This window comes from Gossypium hirsutum, chromosome A09 (assembly GCF_007990345.1).
Source record: "Gossypium hirsutum isolate 1008001.06 chromosome A09, Gossypium_hirsutum_v2.1, whole genome shotgun sequence".
NCBI classification, from domain to species: domain Eukaryota; kingdom Viridiplantae; phylum Streptophyta; class Magnoliopsida; order Malvales; family Malvaceae; genus Gossypium; species Gossypium hirsutum.
Window position 1 is genome coordinate 68,311,159 of NC_053432.1, and position 21,195 is coordinate 68,332,353.

Genomic DNA, 21,195 nt, shown 5'->3' on the forward strand with positions numbered 1-21,195 from the left:
TTCTGTAATTTATATATATTTCTTATTTTATGGTTTTAAATTATACATGCATATATATACATTTTACATAATTGTATTTATTGTCATCATTGTTATTTGGTGTTTGTTTATTTATCCATGTACACTTGTGCTTTTTCTAAAATGTTAGTTCTATTTATTTATTTGTATGCTTTGTTTATGTAATCGCCTCGTCATTTCATTTTGCCTATTGTATTGTTGTTACTCACTTTACTTTGCTTACCTTGTCGTATTCGTTATTGTTTCGTCAAGCATTAACACCAAACATCAAAAGGAAAATTTTTCTAAATAAGGCAATATTTCGCGTTTGGAAAATCGAGGAAACGTGCCCTAACGTGCTGGGTTTCGATTTCTCGTTCGACTAAATAGCCAAATATCCTCTTAAAGCTTCAAAATATGGTTTCATTAAACTATAAGGTGATCTTGGTTTCGATGGTTTAGAGTATCGTGTCCTAACGTGCTGGATGTGATATTCCTTCGGAACAAGAGAATCTTATATTTCAATTCACGTTATCAGAGTTTTCTTTTGAGGATCGTATTTTTAAAACTCTTCAAATTTTCAATTTTCGACACTAAGACACTAATTAATCAACTAGGTACCAATTTTGGGCGTATCGAGGGTGCTAATCCTTCCTCGTGCGTAACCGACTCCCGAACCCGTTTTTTTGAATTTCATAGACCAAAATCTTTGTTTTAATAAAAATTAAATCGTTTATTAAAAACAACCACTTTTCAAGGTGACCCGATCACACCTCATCAAAAAAGGATTGGTGGCGACTCCCGTTTTCATTTTTTTTTTAAATCCAAGTCGACCCCGTTTCATCAAAAAAATGGTGTCAACACAAATACAACATTGATATGCTTTGCAGTTGTGGAGTGGCACCAAACTGATGGAGTAATGTAACAATTTGGGATGCAACAATCAATTCCCAAATGGCAATCAACCTTGATAAGCTTCACAAGATTGATATGGGCGGGCACCATGATGAAGTTTGGCCTACTAGGCATAAAGAATGGATTCTTGGTGGTAATTTCAAACCATCTCATCATTACATGAGATGGTTTATGGATGAACGTAAGCCTTTGTTTGTCCGATGTCGTGATTTGAAGATGTTAGAAGTAGATAATGGTGTGAATGTAGCCCTTCTTACACAAGAAATGAAAACGTGCTAACCTGCTTGATCACATCTCAAGAAATTCCCTACAGCTAGATGGTCATTTAGTCATCATAAAATGTCATAATAAACAAACCCCATAAATGCATGACTTTAATCTCAAAATATGTGTATGGAATGTATGTTTATCTTCTACCAGTCTATAACTATCTTGTTAATTTGCAGTTCTGCAATTGTAGTAGGATTGAAATGTTACATTGCAGCCAGTCATATATAGGTAGATTATTGTATGATTTAGCCCAATCGCCTAACACTCGAATAATTGTCTTTTGCTTTGCATTTCATGCCTCCATTTGCTTGAACTAATTACATAATGCATGAACAGATGATGTTAAAATCTAGTTTGCAATAATCCTATGAAATCCTTGAGTTCTATTATGCTGCAATTGCAATATTTGGTTGGCTCATTCTATTGAAATTTTAATGCCAGTCATGGTTCTTAATTGCATCTCAACACCAAGAAACAATAAGAAAATTTATTTTTTCTTTCATTCTTCTTTCTTCCTACCAACAATATTCTAATTAATTTATGAGAATTCTTATTTTTCGAGAGTAAAATTAACTTAGGCAAATTTAAATCTAAAAAATCACCTAATACCGCGTGACATTTACATATAAAACTATTCATAATAATAAAAAATACCAAATAAAATAAGATATCTCAATTGCTATTCAATTAAGAACGCCTAAACACGAGGAAGCCACTATCATCAACCTTTAAACAAAAATTAATTAATAAATTTGAGGAGTTTAAACTTCAAAATAAGAAAAAAAGTGTTGTTTTATTAGATTTACTTTGGATTACAGTAATAATGAATGGAATAAATAAATGTTGATGAAATAAAATAAAAAGAAGCTGATATAAGTGAGGTAGAAATTGGGTTAGGCAAATCCACTAAACCCCAATCCATTTGCTTGGATTAGGTTTGTTTGGAGGAATAAAGAAAAGTTTTAATGGAGGATGATGCATGGAAGGCTTAACCTTTATGAGACGATGAATCTTATGAAAACCCTAAGCTAACAAGAAATTAATAATATAACTTCTTAAGAAACAAATTCCCTATAATTACACACACTATCATACATTAAACAACACTTCTCTTTTTTTGGTTCAAAAATGTTTTGCTTTATGATAGAAATAAATAAATGCCAAGGAGATTTTCAAACCTAACTCAACCATTAGTGATGATATCATATAAGTGGATTCAAATATGCTCAAAAAAAATTTAAAATAATTTATTCTTAATGTTAGGATCGACCTGATTTAAGTAACGAACAAGTAAAAATAACATAATAAATTGAGAAATTGAACACACAAATTTAACGTGGAAAAACTTCTCCAAAGAGGATAAAAAACCACGGGCAAAGATAATTTTACTATAATGGCAAAAGAACGACGAGTATAAAAGATAGAGATAAAAACTAAACCCCGAAAACAAAGAACCCTCAAAACGTAAACACAAAATTCTCTAAATGTGTTATGAGTTCTAATCTCTAATGAGTGTATTTTCTAAGGTTGTAAAAGAACCTATTTATAGGGTAAATTAGCAAGTCAAATAAACTATGCTAATAAATGCTAAATATATTATACTAATAAATATTAAATCTTCTAAAAAGAAAATATATTTTTATTTAACTTGACTTGCAAGTAATCTCTTAAAATTTGGGTCACACAACTCTAACACTTAAAAAGTTGATTCAGTCTTTATTTAATTGGTATGGACATTGTTGTGAATGTAAGAAGACGTCAGGTTGAGTGCACAGAAGTACATTATCCTCTTATTTATAGACTATAAGTAGTTCTAAACATTGTGTTTGATAATCATAATAAATTTTCACTTAATTCAAAATTTTCAACAAAAAAAGTACTTAGAATAAACTGATTGTACTTAAATAGTTACTACTTATCACTTAATGTTGAAAAAATTATGAAATAAGTATTTTTAAAAATTAAAATTTAGTATTATCAAACAACATAATTATATTTGGTATTTAGTTTTTTTATTAACATAATAAACAATTTTATAATGTAAATCCAACACTTATAAAATTCGGTATTAAAAATTTAGTACTTAATTTTTCAGTTTATCAAACAATATCATAATATTAATTTAATCGGTGTCGTTAAGGTTACGGTAATTTGAAGGTTGTGCATTCAAACATGCTAATTAAACGCATTATTATTTTTTAATTTAATTAGTCGAAATTTGAAAAATTTATGAGTAATTTAAAAATAATATTTTAGAAAATATTATACCATTAAATTAAATATATATTTTTAATTCGTTCTTGTTATACTTATTCAACACTGACCAATAAGAAAAAAAACTAATAATTTTAAGAAGTCTCATTTTATTAACTTTAAATATATAAATATATCTTAAATTATTCATAACTCTTCAATATTTAAAGCAGAAAATATTATATATTTAAACAAATTCAACTCGTATTCTTAAAATGTTGCAATAATAATAATAATAATAATAATAATATGGATTGAATAAAATTCTATTAATTTTGTAATCAATTATTGGTAGTTTTTCTTCTTCTTCTTTTATGATTTAAAAACATGATGCCGTCGCTACACTAAACAATAAAAAATGTTTTGTTTTTTAATTTTTTTAGAAGGGTCACCATTTATGACCTCTCCCTTGAACTAGTAGACTTCCATATACACTATACCCTCGGCCGCCCCATCAAGTCCAACCCCCCATTAATCACCCCATTCAAATGCTCTTCCTTTTTTAATCATTTGGGGAAGAGGAAACACAACATTTTATTTAATGAGTCAAATTTAATAATTTTTCTCATATTAAGATTTATAATTTTTTATTTAGATTAATTTTTGAAAATCTTAAATTTCAATCCCAAAATGAAAATATTTGTCAAGTTCAAGTCATACTATGAGATCAATTGTTAAGTTCGGTTATCTTAAACAAAACAAAGAAAATTTAAACCTCAATTTTGGAATAATTATTTTGTTCAAACTAGACCTAATGATGGGCCGGACCACTTAACCAACCTAAAAAGTAAGAGGGTTTAGACTAAACACGAGGCTCATTTTCTAAATAAGTCGAGCCTTAGTAAGCTTTTTTTGCCCAGACCCAACTTGGCCCCGACCCAAATTTGAAAAAGAAAAACTATTGTTGTTTCCATTGTTTTAATGTTGTTTTGCCACTATTTGTTGTCATCTCGCTATTATATTGCTACTATTTTGTTGTTATTTTCTAGATATTGTATAACTCTTATTTTATTGTTAATTTTGTTACTATTTAAGAGGCATTTGTTTGCTAAGTTATACCTATCTTAGTGTTATTTAAGCATAAATATTAAATATTTTTAATTTACTTTCAATTTGTTGAAAAATTTTATTTTAATGTTTTTAGTGTATTTGATGTATTCTAGTTTTTACATATTTGTATATAAAAATAATCATATAAAAAATTTTAATACAAGCAGGCCTGACTAAACTCAGGTTTTAATATTTTTTATTCGGGCCGGACTTGGGCAAAAATTTAAACCATTTTTCAAGCTGGACCTAAATGTAGAAAACGAGTCTAAAATTATGTTGAAGCTCGACACAAACCCTAATATATAAACAATTATCAAAATTAAAGCCTAACTTAAATAAAAAAAATTAAATCTCAATAAAACCATTCAACCCAACTTAATTAAAAACAATATCCATAATCAAATTATTCCTTTCAAAAGATTGGATATTTCCATTTTGTCTTTGTTTTTTTTTCCCCCTCTTGAAAACTTAAAAAGAGCTTTGAGAATCAAACCAAAATGAATTTGATTTTTTTAAAAAAAATAAATAAAAATTGTCAACTTTCCTTATTTCTTAGTTTTGAGTTTTTTCTTTTTTCTTCATCTCTTATTGGTGGAGTCAACTCTTTTATTATTGAGTTGAAAAACAGTGATCAAATTATATAAAATTAGATGAATGGTGAGGGGAAAAAATAGTAATTAAAAACAAACAAAAGATTTGGTTGATTTAATATTGGGCAGCAACATAAGGATTTGTTAGGTCAAAACCCCAAATACTTATAAAACAAATTGTTGCACTTTCTACTTTCTTATTTAAAAAGTATGACAATTCTAGAATACTTTTCTAATGTTTTCTTTATTAGAAAAAAAAAAGTGATATATGGTTTGGATTTATTCATTTCTCAATTGAATTTCAACCCTTTTCTCATTTTAATTATTTTTTTTATTTTAGTACACAAAATTTATTTTATTACCCATTTTAATATCTAAAAATTAACGACAGTTAAATAAGCTAAACGATGAGAACATATCTTATTATTGATGACATGACACATTATTTAATAATATGGCATATTGATCGTTGACGTGATTGATTCACCTACATTGATTAGATAAAAATTGTTAAAATTATTAAAATATTGTAAAAATTATAAATTGTTTAAAACATTAAAAATTTGTAAAAAATAGAAAAATTGTAAATTTTTTAAAGAACGTAAAGTTATTAAAAAATTTTAAATTATTAAAAAAGTGTTTTTAGGAACTTATATTTCTCATTTTGAGATGGTGGATTTTGAGTTTTTTTTTATTGCTTTATTTACTATTTATAAAAAAAATTATCAAAGTAGTTAATATATTTCAATTATGTTTGTTATGTATTTGTGATCACTAACCTGAAACTCATCTAAAGTTCGGGTCGTCTACTTGTGACCCCACTGGGCCATACCAGATGGATGTGTGTAGGCCTTATAGTGGGGGCTAAGCAAAGGGAGTTCATGGTCCTACTTCGCATATGTTGAGGAGTGCTCGCATAAGGAGCTCGCAGTCCCAGTTCACATATGCCAAAGAGGGTTCTCAATGGGAGTTTGCGGTTCCAATTTGTATGTACCTAAGAAGTTTGCATGTGGGGGCCATGAAGTCTAGCAGACAGACTAGAACAATATACATGCCCGAAATGCATAGAGTCTACTAAAAATATTAGTTCCATGAACAGTAACTATATATATAAATATTCAATTGTCCCATGAGAAACAACGAAAAAACACTCAACAATGTTTAATAATTTAAATAATTAATATTATTTAACATTAACTAAATAAATATAAATTATTTAATAAATTAAAAAATAAATATATAAAATCGCAATTTATAAAATAAAAAATTAATTTATTATAAAAACCATCACTACCATATTTAAATTTGACCCGAATAATCGCATCCCATTTACGTGAAGATCTACTTAGGCAAGATTTGTTTTTGTTTTTCCCAACACTAGTTAAATAAATGAAGGTTAAATTATGCTATTCGTCCTATACTTCATAAAAGTTATGGATCTAGCCCCTCCACTTCAATTTGATCAATTTAGTTCTTGAACTTTTCGAATTGGTCAATTTTAATCCTTATACTTTTTTAATTTTAAAATTTTAGTTCTAACTTAAACAATAGATATTAAATCTGTTTAGCTAAATTCAATTACTAGTCATTGTCTTGTATTATACCTAAAGTTGTAGATTTAGTTTATATATTCTAACTAGATCATTCTAAGTCCTTACACTTTTCAAATTTAGAAATTTTAGTATTGATATAAGTGATAATCGTTAATCCATTGACTAGATTTTTAGTAAGTAATACATGAAAATAACAAGTTGATATGATATAACATGTATAATAATATATTTGTCCTATCAGATTATAGAAATAATGCAACTTAAATGAATGAATTTAACAATTATCATTTAAAAAGAACTAAAATTTTAAAATTAAAAAAATATTAGGGCTAAAAATGACAAAATTCAAGTACAAGAACTTAATTCATCACTTCTATAAAGTAAAGGGAGAAATAACAAAGTTTAACCATGAAAGAATAATACAACCTTGGAAATTGGAACTCCCTTGCAAGTAGGAGTGAGATGGGGAAAGGGAGAAGATAAGAAGCATGCACGTGCAAGCCCACTTGCTTTAGTGATCCAAAAATCAGCGTTATTGGTGGAATCAAGTGTCATTTTCCCAGTTCCCACTGCTCCTTAACCTTTACGATGATTGGTCCGCGCTTTCAACCGCCCACCTTTAACTATAAATTTCGCAGCGTCACCGATACCAAGGCTTTGAATTATTTTAGATACTCTTTTTTCTTCATAAAATAGACGCAGCTAAAAAAATAAAATTATATAACAAATATATTTATAAATTATTCATTAATTAAAATTTGATTAAATGGTAAAATATAAATATGAAAAATTTAAGAGACTTGAATTTAAATGTATATTTATTTCTCTATTTTTATATAAAAATAATATGATAAAAAATTCTTAAAATAATACAATTTAGGTCTTGTTTGATAGTAAAAAAATTAAATTAATTAAAAATTAATATTTTAAATAATTTATTTTTTATATATAAATTTGGTAATCCAAAATAAAAATAATATGATAGATTTTTTTTATAAAAAAGGTATAAAAAAGAATAAGTAGATAACAACTACTTATCACTTAATGAAAATATTTTCAATTAATTATATTATATTTTATTTATTTTAATATTATATTATCCTATAAAAACTTTACGTTTAAAATTTTATTTTTGTTTAGAATAAGGTGAAATGTAGATATTTATTTTTTTATAAATTAAAATTCATATTTATCAAACAATCTAATTATATTCCATAATTAATTTTAAGTAATATATCAAAAAATTTATAATTTAAATTCAGTACTTTAGTTTTCAATACTTAATTTTTCAACACTTATTTTTTCAGTTTATCAAACAACACCTGACTTTATAAATTGAGGGTATTTTCGTTTTTCTAACTAAGCTAGCATCCAGTTAACCCGTGACACTTAACTCAATCAGAGACTTTATAATAAGTATAGATAAATAATAAATTATGGCACATATACAATCAAATGGAAAAAAAAATGGTATAATAAATAAATTTACAAAAAAATGATGTTAAAAATAAATGATGTTTTGGTAGAATTGATAAAATTAATGTTTTAGATACTATAATGCTTAAGTTCAAATCTCACCATATAAATTTTTAATTTATTTTTTATATGCAATGTAACAATATTTACTATTTTTTTAAAAAGAAAAAAGTTTTTAAAATTTTTCCAAATGAATTGATGTCTAGTTGACTTGTGAGACTAATTTAACTAAAATAATGATTATTTGTTGGTGCATTATTAATGGAAAGAAAAAAGTTTCACAAGCAAGAATTAAATGATGACATGTGTACATTAAATTATATTTAAAAAGAATTAATAAATAAGTAGACACATATAATCATCTTAAGTTTACTTGTGGAATTATCTTTTTCTACTGGCAATGTATATAATAATAACCTTAAAAATAAATGAGAAGTTAGTTGAATTGGTATAGCTAAAGTTTTAGAAGCTATGATGATTTGTGTTCATTATGTATTGATTTAAATTGATTTATGATATTATATATGTTATATCTCTTTGTTAAGGAGACACGTGGTAAGTCTAAAAGATATTATTAACTCTGTATTAATTTCCTGAGTATGACCACCTGCCTCACTTCAAACGTGACCTGGCACCTGAGTTTAAAGGTGAATGTTATCCTAATTTGAACACACTTCTAAGACAATAAGAAATCTATTTAGGCTTGACTACCTCTTATGGATAGAAACCCATAATATGTGTCTATGATTATCTATTATGCATTTAGCGAGTTGGATATCATGCTAGTGGAGAAATGAACCTTTCTTATAAATACTTTGAAAAACTATGAATAAGAGATCGAGCTTTTAGCACTTTAGATTTACTCTGAACACTTGTCTTTGGTCTTAGTTTTGGCTTTTAGCCTCTATAGGTGAATTGGCCTTCATTACACCACATTGATCTCCTCACTTATTGTACTTTGTATCAACAACAGGGGCGAAGCAAAAAAAATATTTTAGAGTGTCAAAATTAAATTATATATTATTATGATAGTAAAAATACAATTTCACATCTTTATAATTTTTAAAGGATTAATTTAGATTTTTATCATTTTTTTGGGGCAAAGTGTAATTTTAACATTATTGATTTAAAATTTTATAAATTATAAATGAACTTAGATGAAAGAACAATATATAAAATTTAAAATACAAAATTACTCTCAAAATATTTATTCATTGTAAAAGAACGAAGTTTTAATCATTTTACAATCAATTTGATATTAAGTTAGTTTGTGATAATATCTCGGTCAAGTACGTTATATATTATGGATATTAGTTCACTAAAATTTTGCTTACCAAATACTTTTTTATTTAATTTTTAAAAAGTAATAAAATATAAATATAAATAAAAATTTGAATTTATATTTATATTAAAATTTGTTAAAAAATTTGAGAGTTATATTTAAGGTTTTAAGTTGTGAGAAAATATTTGATACAGTAATCGGTGAAATTAAAAAATTCTCAAGTAGAATTAGGTTGATAATAAATGTATATAGAATATAGTAAAAAAAAAGAAAAAGAAAAAGAAAATAGGACACATGAAAAAATTATAACTTTACTTGTGAAATTTTAGGTTAAACAATATTAATTTTGTTAAACAAGTAAAAATCCAATTTTAGGTTTGAGCTGAGATGTGTGTTGGAGCTGTTAGTTGATTAACAGTTTGATTTAAATGAGGAGATAGAGAATCTTTGTCTATGATTAAGTTGAATATTTGAAATATTTTTTAATTAAAATTATCGTAAAACTAAAAGGGATTGGTTTTTCTGGCGGGACGGATTTTCCTCCCACTTGTTAAAAGCAATGACAAAAATAAATTTCATAAAATTTTGCTTTTAATATCCACACAAAAATGTATAAATATATTTCCCATTTTAACCAAAACCGCCCATTCATCATTTTTCATCTGCCCAGAAATAAAAAAAAAAAGAAGGAAAGAATTTGATGAAGAAGATCAAAATAAGGTCTTCTTCATCAAATTTCTGAATCTCATTCCTTATGTTTGTTTCAATCTCAATCTAACCCAGATTTGTTGTCTGTTTTGTTTTGTCTTCAAACAGGAAAAAAGGGCAAGATTTTTTTAATGTTGTGGTTTTGTTCCTAAAATTAAAAAAAGGTGTTTTTAAGAAAATTGAATGGATATGGGTGGTTGCATCTAGACTTTTATTTATCTAAATGAAAAGATTCGTTTTGGTGGATAAAATTTTCCAGGTGTCAGAAATACCTCCATATCAGACCATTATTTCATTTCATCTGTTTCTGGGTTTTCATCCACTAAATCTCTTTCTCATTACACGACAGTTGTTTAGCTGTCTGTACGGCTGAGTTGTTTTTCTTAATAAAAAGAAAGGAATAAGTTTTCCTTTTTCTCTTTAGGGGTTGTTTGGAACAAAAGAAAATTCTTTTCTTCTCCTAATTTACTGCTAATTTTTATTCTGATTAGTCATTAACAAAGGGTGGCCCACTTTTGGGGTTTGGTGGGCTCTGATATTAACCAATAAAAACCCTTTCTTTTTGTGATTTTTTTTTGCATGATCTCTGACTTTGTTTATGAATGGAAGGAAGACGATAGGAGAGGACAGACAATTGGGTTCTACCATTGATTTCTTTGCCTTATATCATTGAATTTGGACCCATAGAAAAAAAAAATTTTACTTCACTCCTTCACCTTTCTTTCTTTTCTTTTTTCCATTTTGTATTTTTCTTGGAATGCTACTACTTTACTTCTTCCTTACTTGTTTTCCCATCATCTTCCTTTTTAAGTTGAAGAAATCACTTCCACCATGGACTACTGAGGTGAAATTATTGTCTCTCTGGTTTGGGAAAGACGTTTCCTTTTCTTCCGTTACCAAGTTGATCAAAACTAGTTCTAGTCTTAGTTATTTCACCTCCAAAATGTCTCTCAAAAAGATGTCTCTCACTTCAAAAGTTGACAACTTTGAGGAGGAAGTTGTTGAAGAAGGAGCTGCCATGTCAATTTTGGACTTACCAGAATTGGTCCTGGAAAGCATTCTCGAAAGACTACCACCTGCTAGTCTTTGTAGCATGGCTGGTGTTTGCAGCTCTTTAAGAAGTAGGTGTATCACTGATCATTTCTGGGAAAAACATATGAAAAACAAGTGGGGTAGAATTATTGGTCCTGTTGCTTATAGAGAGTGGCAATGGCATATTGCTTTAAGAAAGGATTCAAGTCATTTGAAACAAGGGAGGTCAAAAGGTTTGATGAGGATTTTCTCCATTGTTAGGCCATCTTGGTGGATTAAACCAAAGGTTGATGATTGTAGTAAGCAGAGTTCTTTGCCACGTGAGTCAATCATGTCTTGGTTTCTTGCTCTGGAAACTGGTAGATTCTGCTTCCCTGCTCAGGTCTATAACCGCGAGGTATTCATTAAAATCAGCATTGCAATTTATGCCTTCTTCCCATTTCTTTTTCTATGATTCGGTTTTTGATTATAAATTCCTTGGCAGAATGGCCATGTTGGGTTTATGCTGTCATGCTATGATGCAGAGCTGTGTTATGATCAACGTACTGACACATTCCAAGCAAGGTAATTTGGGATATGAACATGCTTTTGCTGGAATCAGGTTCCATATCAAAGGGATCAAAACAGGCCTAATGCTTTGAAAATTAATTTGGTGGATTCATGTTAGATTCGGTTTGATGATTTCAGGTACTCTCCTCATGGAAGGAGGGCAGTAGCCATAGAGAATAACGTGCCGTGGGAACGGCTAAGAGCACCGCTCGTTGACACTTCACCACATGATCTTCATATTTCTGATTGTCTGAATGATCTACGCCCAGGTGATCACATTGAGATTCAATGGAGAAGAAACAAAGAATTCCCTTATGGTTAGTTTTTTGTATCTCATAACTTGTATGTTTTGTTTCTTCTTTGAAGTTACTTGAAATGTTATCCTGTTTGAGGCTTGTTTTGTTTATTTCCATATTGCAAATATGATCTTAATTTCTTTGATGAGTTGAGGCAATTGGTATGCCAACAAATATCTTTTCAAATAACCCAATTAATCATATTATAATGATTCTATTGCTGATAAAACTGCCATATATATATTGCAGGTTGGTGGTATGGTGTAGTTGGTCACTTGGCATCATGTGATGGGAACGAAAATTACTGCCGTTGTCATAATAGTGGTAAGTTGATTTCATCTTTTCTCAAATGGGAATCTGAAAATATTACTTTGGTATTATTGCAAGCATCACACGTTATCCGACTTTTAAGCTATTCCAAGGGACATATCTCCTGCATATAAGATCAAACACAATGGAAATATCTACTCTGTCTTGAAGAAATTAACACTGTGCGTGTGTGTGTGTGAGAGAGAGAGAGAGAGAGAGGCCAAGGGTACTTTGTTTCAAATTTTGCTACTTAACTATCGGATACGGTTACGTGTGTAATGTGAATACGCTCAATCATTATCCTCATTACCCTATTACCTATGTTTGAGTAGAAATGAAGATATAGCAGTTGAAAAAGTTGAAGTTTAATGGAGGACTTCCATTTTAGGGTAGGTTGTTTTCATATTTGGAATACATGGGGCCCAGGTTGTGATGTTGGGTTGGTCCCCAAACACAAATTGTTGTCGTTATGTCGTAATTTCAACCAACATTGTGATAATTTGTGTCTCAGCAGAACAGTTATGGCCAACCACAATAAAAGAACCCAATGTCCCCCCATGGACTCTATTTGCTTACTTATCTACAATCTTTTTAACTTGTGTGGGGCTGCAATGATTGTTTTACGTTTCCAAAATTTCATTTATTGACAACAAAGCTCAAAATGCCCCCCTCCCCCACTAGTCCATGTTACATCAAAATAAACGAAAGGGTCTCTTTGGGTAATTATTTGCAACTTGAGAAAACAGAGTTGCACATGTGACAGATACGGTTGTGCTAGAGTTCAACCAGTATGCCCTGGGCTCAAGGTGGCGACACACGACTATCGACCGGAAAGAACATCGGGAGGAGGGAAACGAGGGAGATGGATTTTATGGTGGAATCCGAAAACTTGGCAGCGACGAGGAGATATCGACATGGAAGCGGCTGTGGCCAGCTGAAATCCTGGAATAGCCATTTCCCTCCTCATGCATGTCTATAAAAATGGTGGTACTGAAAGTGGAGTGGAGCATTGTTCTAAAATCCGTCTTGGCATATCCCACGATCATGTAGAGCTTGTGTTGATTTATTGACGGGGGTAGAAAAGAACCACTTTGTGAAACATGGAATATTTATATGCTGTAGACCTCAGACGATGTAGGTTATCCTTCCTTTTCCACCCTCCAAATTTTGTTTCAACCCTTCTTCTTCTATGATTATTAGTTGATATTGCATTTGACAATGAGAAGTAAATCTTCTTTTATTCTAATTCTTTTAACAAAAATAACCAATTTAATAATATATTTTTTATTACAAGTAACACATGATTAATTATATATTAAAATTAACTTAAATATAAAAATAAATCCAAACAGTTACATCATAATTAACATTATAAAATCAATACATTCAGACTTAAATTAAAATAAATTTAAAAAAAATTTACACATGATAAAATTAAAATTAAAACCCCATACATCATACATTAAAAAAAATTATAATCTTTATAAAAAGTGAATGTCACCATACCTACGTAAAGTTGACGGAATAATAAAAATTTAGAATAGAAAATTAGGATTAATTAAATTTTGGCAATAAGGCAGAAATCTTCTCTACGGCCTGGTTGAACTGGGTTACGAATGAAGTCCAAATTTGGGCCCAAAACTTCCCGTGTGCAAAATATGGAAGAGCAGGCCCATCCAAATTCAGTTTCAGAACCTCAACCAGCTAAGCTTAATTAATCGTACTTTTTTTTTTCCTCAGTTCCACGGCACACTCCCGAATTTTGAATCCAGTAACAAATAGATTTTGTTGAACACTTTCGAAAAGTAAGGCACGTTCAGATCGCAGTGATGGCCAATGCTGACGTGGAAGCGGTGGATTTCGAGCCGGAGGAAGATGACCTCATGGACGAGGACGCCGCTGGCGACGCCTCCCCTAAAGCTCCCATGCCTAAGCTCAAGTCCGCCATCACTGGCGGTGCTTCCGCCTCTCTTTCTGCCCCTAAGAAAACCAAGGGCCGTGGCTTCCGCGAGGAAGATGCTGACCGCCACTCCCGTCTCGCCTCTCGCGACTTCGAGTCCCTTGGCACTGATGGTGGCCCCGGTCCCCAGAGATGTTAGTCCCTCCAATAAACCCTATTTTTCCTTTTTCCTCTCCTCGTTTATTAAGTTGTTTCCTATTTGTTTTATCTAGGGTTTTATTTATGTGTGGTCGGGAATACAAGATAATTACGGCTTTAAAATTTCTCAATGATTTTAGAATCAGTTTGGTTGAAATAAACTGGGAGGTTTGGTAGTTTGAATAGGCTAATATTGAAAATATTCAGAACATAGTGTAAATTTGTTTATATTCTTTTTATGCAATGCTAAGGCTCAGTTGGCATTTGCTAAAAATTGCGAGTAAAGCTTATTCATAAGTAAGTAGTTCAAAAGACTAATTGTAGTGAATAAATTTCCTTGAGAAGATATCTTAATCATTGGTTCATGCTATAATGGGCTTTTTGAGGATTATATATCAAAATGAGTTGTTTTGTGGGTCTTTAGAACTTAACCTTTTGATAGTTCGTTTCCTAGAAGCAATGTTATTAGTTTCGTCATTGTGAATATTTTCTAATTATATTATACCTTGTAGGAACCCTTCATTAACAATAACTGCTTTATTACCCTTTTCATTAGAGATTGTAAGTTTAGAGGTATAATATATTCAAGTCATTTGTGAGACTAGAACAAATTTAATGGCAGAGGCTTCATGAATTTCGTGGTCTGTGTTGTGTATGCATCGCACAAACTGTAAGAAGTACTTGTCATTTAGGCTTTAGATCTGTTTCTTTCTGCACTCGCCTGTTAGGTGGTGGTGGTTAATATTTCTAAAAGTGGAAATTGTATTAGGAATTAGAGGGAATTCCTGAAAGTAGTTTCCTTTTTCTGCTATTATAGATACTAGTTTTTTAAACCTGTGTGATGAACATGACCCAAAATTCAATAAAAAATATATTACATTTTATAGAAATCTTTTCTTGATTTCTGAGGAAACTTTGTTGATACTATGTGTATATACATCCTTGGCTGATTCTTGTGGTTCACTTTATTCCATTATCAAAATAACGGGATGGCAATTTATCCTGTTTTCCTGTCTTCAGAATTTTGTTGGGACATCATGTGGAGGATATTTGAAATTCCCTGCCATTTAGGACAATATGTCCAACAAAAGAAAAGGAAAAAAATTCTTATTTCATTGTTGATCAGGTTTAAATCTGTATGCTCTTCTTCAAGGACTGCTATTACCTGTTTTGCCATGCTTCAACCACCCAATTGAGTTCATTAAACATATTATACTCTACTGAACCTAACCTTCAATCTATCCAGCTATTTAAAGGTTTATGACCTCCGTGTGACCACCCCTTGTTTTCGTACACAGTCAATATAACTCAACTTGTAGAGTAAGGTCTCTAAAAGCAATTGTGTACAAGAATGAATTAAGATTTTCCTCTACGTTTATGAACTCTTTTCTCAATAATAATATTTTCTTTTATGTCTCATTAATAAATATGCAGCTATTGAAGGATGGATTATTTTGGTCAGTGGTGTACATGAGGAAGCCCAAGAGGATGATTTGCACAATGCATTTGGTGAATTTGGTGAGATCAAGAATTTGCATTTAAATCTTGATCGCCGCACTGGATTTGTCAAGGTAGGCAACTTAGTAAATTGTTGCATCTCACTTTATGACCATTGCACAAGTGTAGTGTTATGTTCTCTTTTTGGTTGTGGAGCTCTTCACATTGCATTCTTTTATGTGCATAGGAAATGTTTTGGTTATCTATGTCTGCTTGTTTAACATTTTTATCTCCGTGTGTTTTCTGTATGTATTAGAGAATGTGGATTCAGTTTTATTTTAAGATATCAATCAGTTTACTGTTTCTAACCATCCATGTTGTTACTAAATGCTAGTTTGACACATTGCAATATCTTTATTTAACAGCATTGATTGAAGATGAGATAACAAAGGACAAATCTTTGACGAGTTTTTACCTTTTTCTACAGTATTTTCTAGGATTGAATATTTTTGTTCAATTAAAAGTAATGAGAGTTTTTCCTCTTAGGGATATGCACTGATTGAATACGAAAAGTTTGAAGAAGCAAAGAATGCCATATCAACAATGGATGGAGCAGAACTTCTTACACAAACCATCAATGTTGATTGGGCCTTTAGCAATGGACCTAGTGTTGGAGCCTTCAAACGAAAAAATATGAGGTTTGTCTCTATTTATATGCTCTTGGATTTTCATTGAGGTCTGTTAATTATATCAATTCTAAGTGGTGAAAGAATGATGTATTCGTTCAACTAGACTGGACTTAAATTTACAGCCCTTTATTACTTGAACTGAAGCAATCCAAAATTGTATGGCAACGAGCTGAGCACAACCCAGCTTTTAAATAAACCTGGTTGCCTGATGCCAACATTCTGCCCAAATCTCTAAAGTGAGCCTTAAGCGTTTTACCTTTTCCTTTAAAAACTAAGCGTTTTACCTTTTCCTTTAAAAACTAACTTGATTAGAAAGAAAACAAACACAGATATCAACTTTATGACAAAATTATGTTTAATGTTCTTCTTTCCCATGTTCAAATTCCACTTTAATTTGTATTACACAAAGTTACCCAACTCTAGCCATAAGATGGAACTTTAAGCTGTATCTTCTCTCCATGAGTTTAAAAATAAGTGCAACATTTGAATCTAACAATACCCTTTCTAAATTTTGCAGATCTGGACGGACACATCGCTCCAGGAGTCCTAGGAGAAGATACTAACTTGTTCCCTATTTTGAGGGTTAGAACAAGATATTTCGAGATTTGGTGCTTGAAAATTTACTGAAATCATCCTGTTTCGTTTATGGCGACTCAAGTGGAGTGGTGATTGTGCTTTGTTTCCAAATGCTGCTTTTCGGCTTTATATTTAACAACTTGGGGGGTATTGCAACTTGCTATTTGGTGTTCATCTATTTTTTTTTTTTTAATTTTTAAGATATTAGTGATGACATTTTTTTTCCTTAGTAAGCTTTCTCGTATCAAGGTTGTGCTGATTGGTTTTTAGACATGGCAACTTATGGGGGGAAAAAATTAAAATATGACAACAGTGTGACAGAGCAAGAAAAATTTGTAAAGCATGAATTATGGAGGTATATAAGTTAGATATAAATGTATTTAAATATGATTAAGATAGGGGAAGTTCATTAACCAGCTTATTTTCCGCAATGATAGTGTTGGGGTGGGAGAGGAGGTGGATTATCATTGATCGTCAGCTGTAGGGGAAGAAGAAAGGTGCTTGGTTGTTGTAGGGATGAAGGGGATGTGAATGAAACTTGGGTGCCCTTTGACAATGCTTTGTAAAATATTGATCCCCTTATTCCTTCTGCTTAAAAGATCAAGTTGTCCCATACAATCAATCAGACCATTAACCCTAGTCTTGTCTTGATCTCATCCTTCGGCCCACTTAAGAAACTGGAAGTTGTATTGCAGCATGAAGGCTTGAAGTTCTTCAAACCTTTCTTGGTAGTCCTCAATTGTTCCCTTCTGTGCTTCTTTATTGAATTCTTCCACCACATCTAGACAGGTTCTATCACAAAATCTCAAACAGAGATCATTAGTAAATTCTTCCCACGTGATTCTTTCTTTCTGCATGATGTACCCACTATACCAAGTTTCTACTTTACCCACTAAATACCTAGAAGCTATTTCCACCTTATGATTTCTCCTACATGGAATAATGAAAAAGTACTTCCGACACTTCTGCACCCATCCTCTTGGATTTTGGGCATCAAAGTTCTGAAGTTCTATTTTTGGTTGGGGTTAAACAAACCCAAATTCCCTTGTGTCATTGTATGACTGTCCCTGTCCACTACTGGTGATTCTTCTAGCATCTCCTTACTGCTGGACCCAACTATATGTATTCCCATTTTGGGTAGGTGATGGTTAGGAGAAAGGTGTTCTTTTGAATGGGATGTGATGATAGGACCCTAGGTTCTCCAAGCTGGTAGGTGAATTTTTCATGAATATCAATGACCATTATGTGCATGGGCTTTTTCCCATCAGCTTTTGATAGGGTCATTTGAGGTATCTGGGTGTAGTTGCAGTATTAGGGGGTCATGGCCTTTCTCCCTTCTGGGATAGCATATCCAGGATTCTAGTAATGTATCCTTGGGTTTCTGTGAACTTAGTTTCAGTACTTTTTTGCTGTTCTTCAAATTTTGCATCAATACTTTCTCTTTGTTTCTCCCACAATTTTGGAATTTTGTTATCATCTTGTAGGATATCAAGTTGCATCCTGGCACCATTAAACCCAACCATGACAGTGGTTTTATTGTGTTTTCCCATCTCGAATTAGTGGATCTTTGGAAGTTCTAATACAAATTTGTAATTGAAATTTAAGAGAATTTAGGGATTGAGAATAGACGAGAGGGATTTAAGAAGGAAATAATTGTGTAATTCATTCATGAGCAAAATTAGTTGTTACAGACCCCATACAGGCCATTCTGTTATAACAACCGTACTATTATTTATCTAGCTGTTGCTGCTTGATTCAGTTGATTCTGTGCTAACTGTGCTAACGTTAAGTTTGGTGTTTGGGTTTTCCGGGCCTTGTACTTCACAAGTCCACTTGCCTACTTATCCTGACGTTCTAGCCCATTTTGAATAGTTGTGTTTGGCCCAACATCAGGCCCATCATCCTTTAGTCCATGGGCTTTTCCAAGTGGTTCTTTCAGATTCCTAATAATCCCCCAATTCCCCCTTCAGTTGGAGTACCCACCCTTTTTTTTTTTTTTGACGAAGCGGACCACCCTCTACTGGGATTATAGGGCCTCCGATTTGAGTGCTTTCCTAGTGCTCGGAGCTGGTCTAACGGTGGGTTTAGATGGACCGTGAGATGCGATATAGTCTGTTTAGTTTACTTTTTGTCTAATGCTACAATATTACTATAATATTTAATTTCACCGCTATTACTATTCTTATACTAGTAGTATACACTCGTTCAAACTCTACTAAGATGTTTGAAGCCGCTTAAAGGCTATTGTGGTTGATGGTGTCAGTCGCCAGTTTCTAATGGGTTTGTTTTCTTCCTTGCCGGCTCTAGATGATATTGGTCTGTGACCAATTCTTTCAAGATTGCTCGGTGGTTTCTTCTACCGGAGAATAGTTTTCTAATAAAAAAAATCTACTGATATTTTAACTTAAAAAGAATTTCATGTACAAAGACAAAATTCTGAAGTCATCAAGTATGTTACATGGACGTAAAGAAACAAGGTTATATCAATCTCAAAAAGAACTCATTGTCATCAAATAACTCTTCTTCACTTTGCTCATCTCCCTTACAGCTTCTGTAAAAGGCTTTTCATCTCCCACCAATGGATCATCACTGTTGTTTTCAATCATCCCATCGACCACAGGTCTGATAAGAACGAGTGTTGCCCCTTTCATCACATACCCTGAATCCGGTAAATCAAGTATGGGCAAGTACCACAGTTTCATGTTCACTTCTGGAACTGGACTTCTCTCCATTGATGATGATGATGCTTCTTGTTTTGTGTTAATGGAGTTCCTCATCTCAACAAGCTCTTCTTTTCCCATACTAAACATCCCTTGCTTGTTTGCATCAGAAATCACCACTCTTTCAAGCATTGGAATGTTTGGATTGTCAGCTAAGATTTGCTTCAATAAATATTGCCTCGTTGATGCAGCAATCAAGCAAGAAATGGTCCATATTACTCTTAATTTCAGCTCGTCATCGTTTAACACGGTTTCCTCCATGAATATCCGCTCTTCCTTCCGTTGTGAGCAAATAGCCGATGATGAAAACGTATTGCATTTTTGAAAAGATGTAGCCCCAACGATAATGCAAGTCCTCAAGTTGCTTCCAAAATCTGCTTTCCATTGAAGGAAAGAAGCTCCATTACTTGATCCTAACTCACCATCTCCATGTAATGGAAGCTCTAAATGCAACGATTTCATTTCCTTGAAAATTCTCAAAACCCCATTTGAGTGACAACAAGAGATATCAAATGACATTGTCGTTGACTTGGGGGAAGCCATAAGGCGATGGAAACATCTGAGTGGTTTGAGGAACAAGTTGTGAAAAACCTGTCTCAAAGTATTGTTTATGTATGAAGCAGCAATATTGCTCGGTTTTGGGAGAGGTGGGATTGAGATGAAAATGGTGTCGGTGAAAGGAACAAGGGAACGGAAACGCTTTGAGACTGAAAGACAATTGGTAAGAGATTTGAGATCATGCAATTTGTTGAAGATGAGAAGAAGAAGAGCATCGGGAAGACAATCAAAGTAAGCTAAATCATCATCTTCTTCATGGGTTTTGTAACACATTTTGGCGTTGCGGGAACGAAATGAAGCTCTGGGTATCCTGTGAAGAAGGGCATGGGAGGATGTTTTATAGGATTTTGGTGATTTTTCTTCTAAAGAATTCAAAGTGTACGCGTTTTGACCATGGATTTGCACACGATTGTAAAGCTAAGGTTTTATTTTATTGATTTATTCTATGAAAGGCCGACCTTGTCATTTGTTTAAGCTTTAAGGAACATTGATTGTGTTTAATGGCCTAAAGGGTCAGAGTGGGGGAGCTGTTCAAAGTTGACAATTAGAAGAGCCCCACTGATGGCGTGGAAACCTTATCTATCCCTCATTTTGTTTTCTTATCACTACATGCTCAACATTAACTTTTCTCTATGAACAAATTTTATAATAAGTTATATTTTTCGACTTTTTTAAATTATATATTTTTTTATTTGAACTAAAATGATAAAATGTATAAATATTGAATGTTAAATTTATTGAATTTTTTTAGAACTAGAATTAATTTGATAGAATGTGTAAAGTGTTAAGGGCTAAATTTATTATTATATCAATCAAAAGACTGTCACATCAGCATTC

General features: G+C 31.6%; 3 protein-coding genes across 5 annotated transcripts; 2 read left to right on the top strand and 1 right to left on the bottom strand.

The window, feature by feature from the left end:
* Positions 1 to 10,029: 10,029 nt before the first annotated feature.
* Positions 10,030 to 14,279, top strand: LOC107889296 (F-box protein At2g26850). Of its 3 annotated transcripts, none has more exons than XM_041076521.1 (5): positions 10,030 to 11,523; positions 11,611 to 11,690; positions 11,814 to 11,992; positions 12,221 to 12,295; positions 14,021 to 14,279. In XM_041076521.1, the coding sequence occupies exons 1-5, from the start codon at positions 10,852 to 10,854 to the stop codon at positions 14,044 to 14,046; spliced, it is 1,032 nt and encodes a 343-aa protein (XP_040932455.1). In that variant the 5' UTR covers positions 10,030 to 10,851; the 3' UTR covers positions 14,047 to 14,279. The 3 variants fall into 3 exon arrangements, with proteins under 3 accessions (XP_040932455.1, XP_040932456.1, XP_016669153.1); XM_041076522.1 differs by lacking the exon at positions 14,021 to 14,279 and adding an exon at positions 13,027 to 13,520; XM_016813664.2 differs by lacking the exon at positions 14,021 to 14,279 and adding an exon at positions 13,044 to 13,520 and having other exon boundaries at positions 10,031 to 11,523.
* Positions 14,110 to 17,478, top strand: LOC107889297 (RNA-binding protein Y14). The gene is made up of 4 exons (XM_016813665.2): positions 14,110 to 14,374; positions 15,813 to 15,949; positions 16,362 to 16,513; positions 17,022 to 17,478. Exons 1-4 carry the CDS (start codon positions 14,110 to 14,112, stop codon positions 17,065 to 17,067), a joined length of 600 nt encoding a protein of 199 aa, XP_016669154.2. The 3' UTR covers positions 17,068 to 17,478.
* Positions 17,479 to 19,569: 2,091 nt separating this feature from the next.
* LOC107890079 (F-box protein At1g30200) lies at positions 19,570 to 20,631 on the bottom strand. Its single transcript, XM_016814593.2, has one exon. The coding sequence runs from the start codon at positions 20,629 to 20,631 to the stop codon at positions 19,570 to 19,572; it is 1,062 nt and encodes a 353-aa protein (XP_016670082.2).
* Positions 20,632 to 21,195: the final 564 nt, after the last annotated feature.

Excerpts from the sequence above, each read along its gene's own strand:
- LOC107889296 (XM_016813664.2), top strand. The coding sequence starts at position 10,852 with ATGCTACTACTTTACTTCTTCCTTACTTGTTTTCCCATCATCTTCCTT. Across the intron at positions 11,691-11,813 it reads ACTGACACATTCCAAGCAAG|GTACTCTCCTCATGGAAGGA; the intron begins GTAATTTGGGAT and ends TGATGATTTCAG. Across the intron at positions 11,993-12,220 it reads AAACAAAGAATTCCCTTATG|GTTGGTGGTATGGTGTAGTT; the intron begins GTTAGTTTTTTG and ends TATATATTGCAG.
- LOC107889297 (XM_016813665.2), top strand. The coding sequence starts at position 14,110 with ATGGCCAATGCTGACGTGGAAGCGGTGGATTTCGAGCCGGAGGAAGAT. Across the intron at positions 14,375-15,812 it reads TGGCCCCGGTCCCCAGAGAT|CTATTGAAGGATGGATTATT; the intron begins GTTAGTCCCTCC and ends ATAAATATGCAG. Across the intron at positions 16,514-17,021 it reads TTCAAACGAAAAAATATGAG|ATCTGGACGGACACATCGCT; the intron begins GTTTGTCTCTAT and ends TAAATTTTGCAG.
- LOC107890079 (XM_016814593.2), bottom strand. The coding sequence starts at position 20,631 with ATGTGTTACAAAACCCATGAAGAAGATGATGATTTAGCTTACTTTGAT.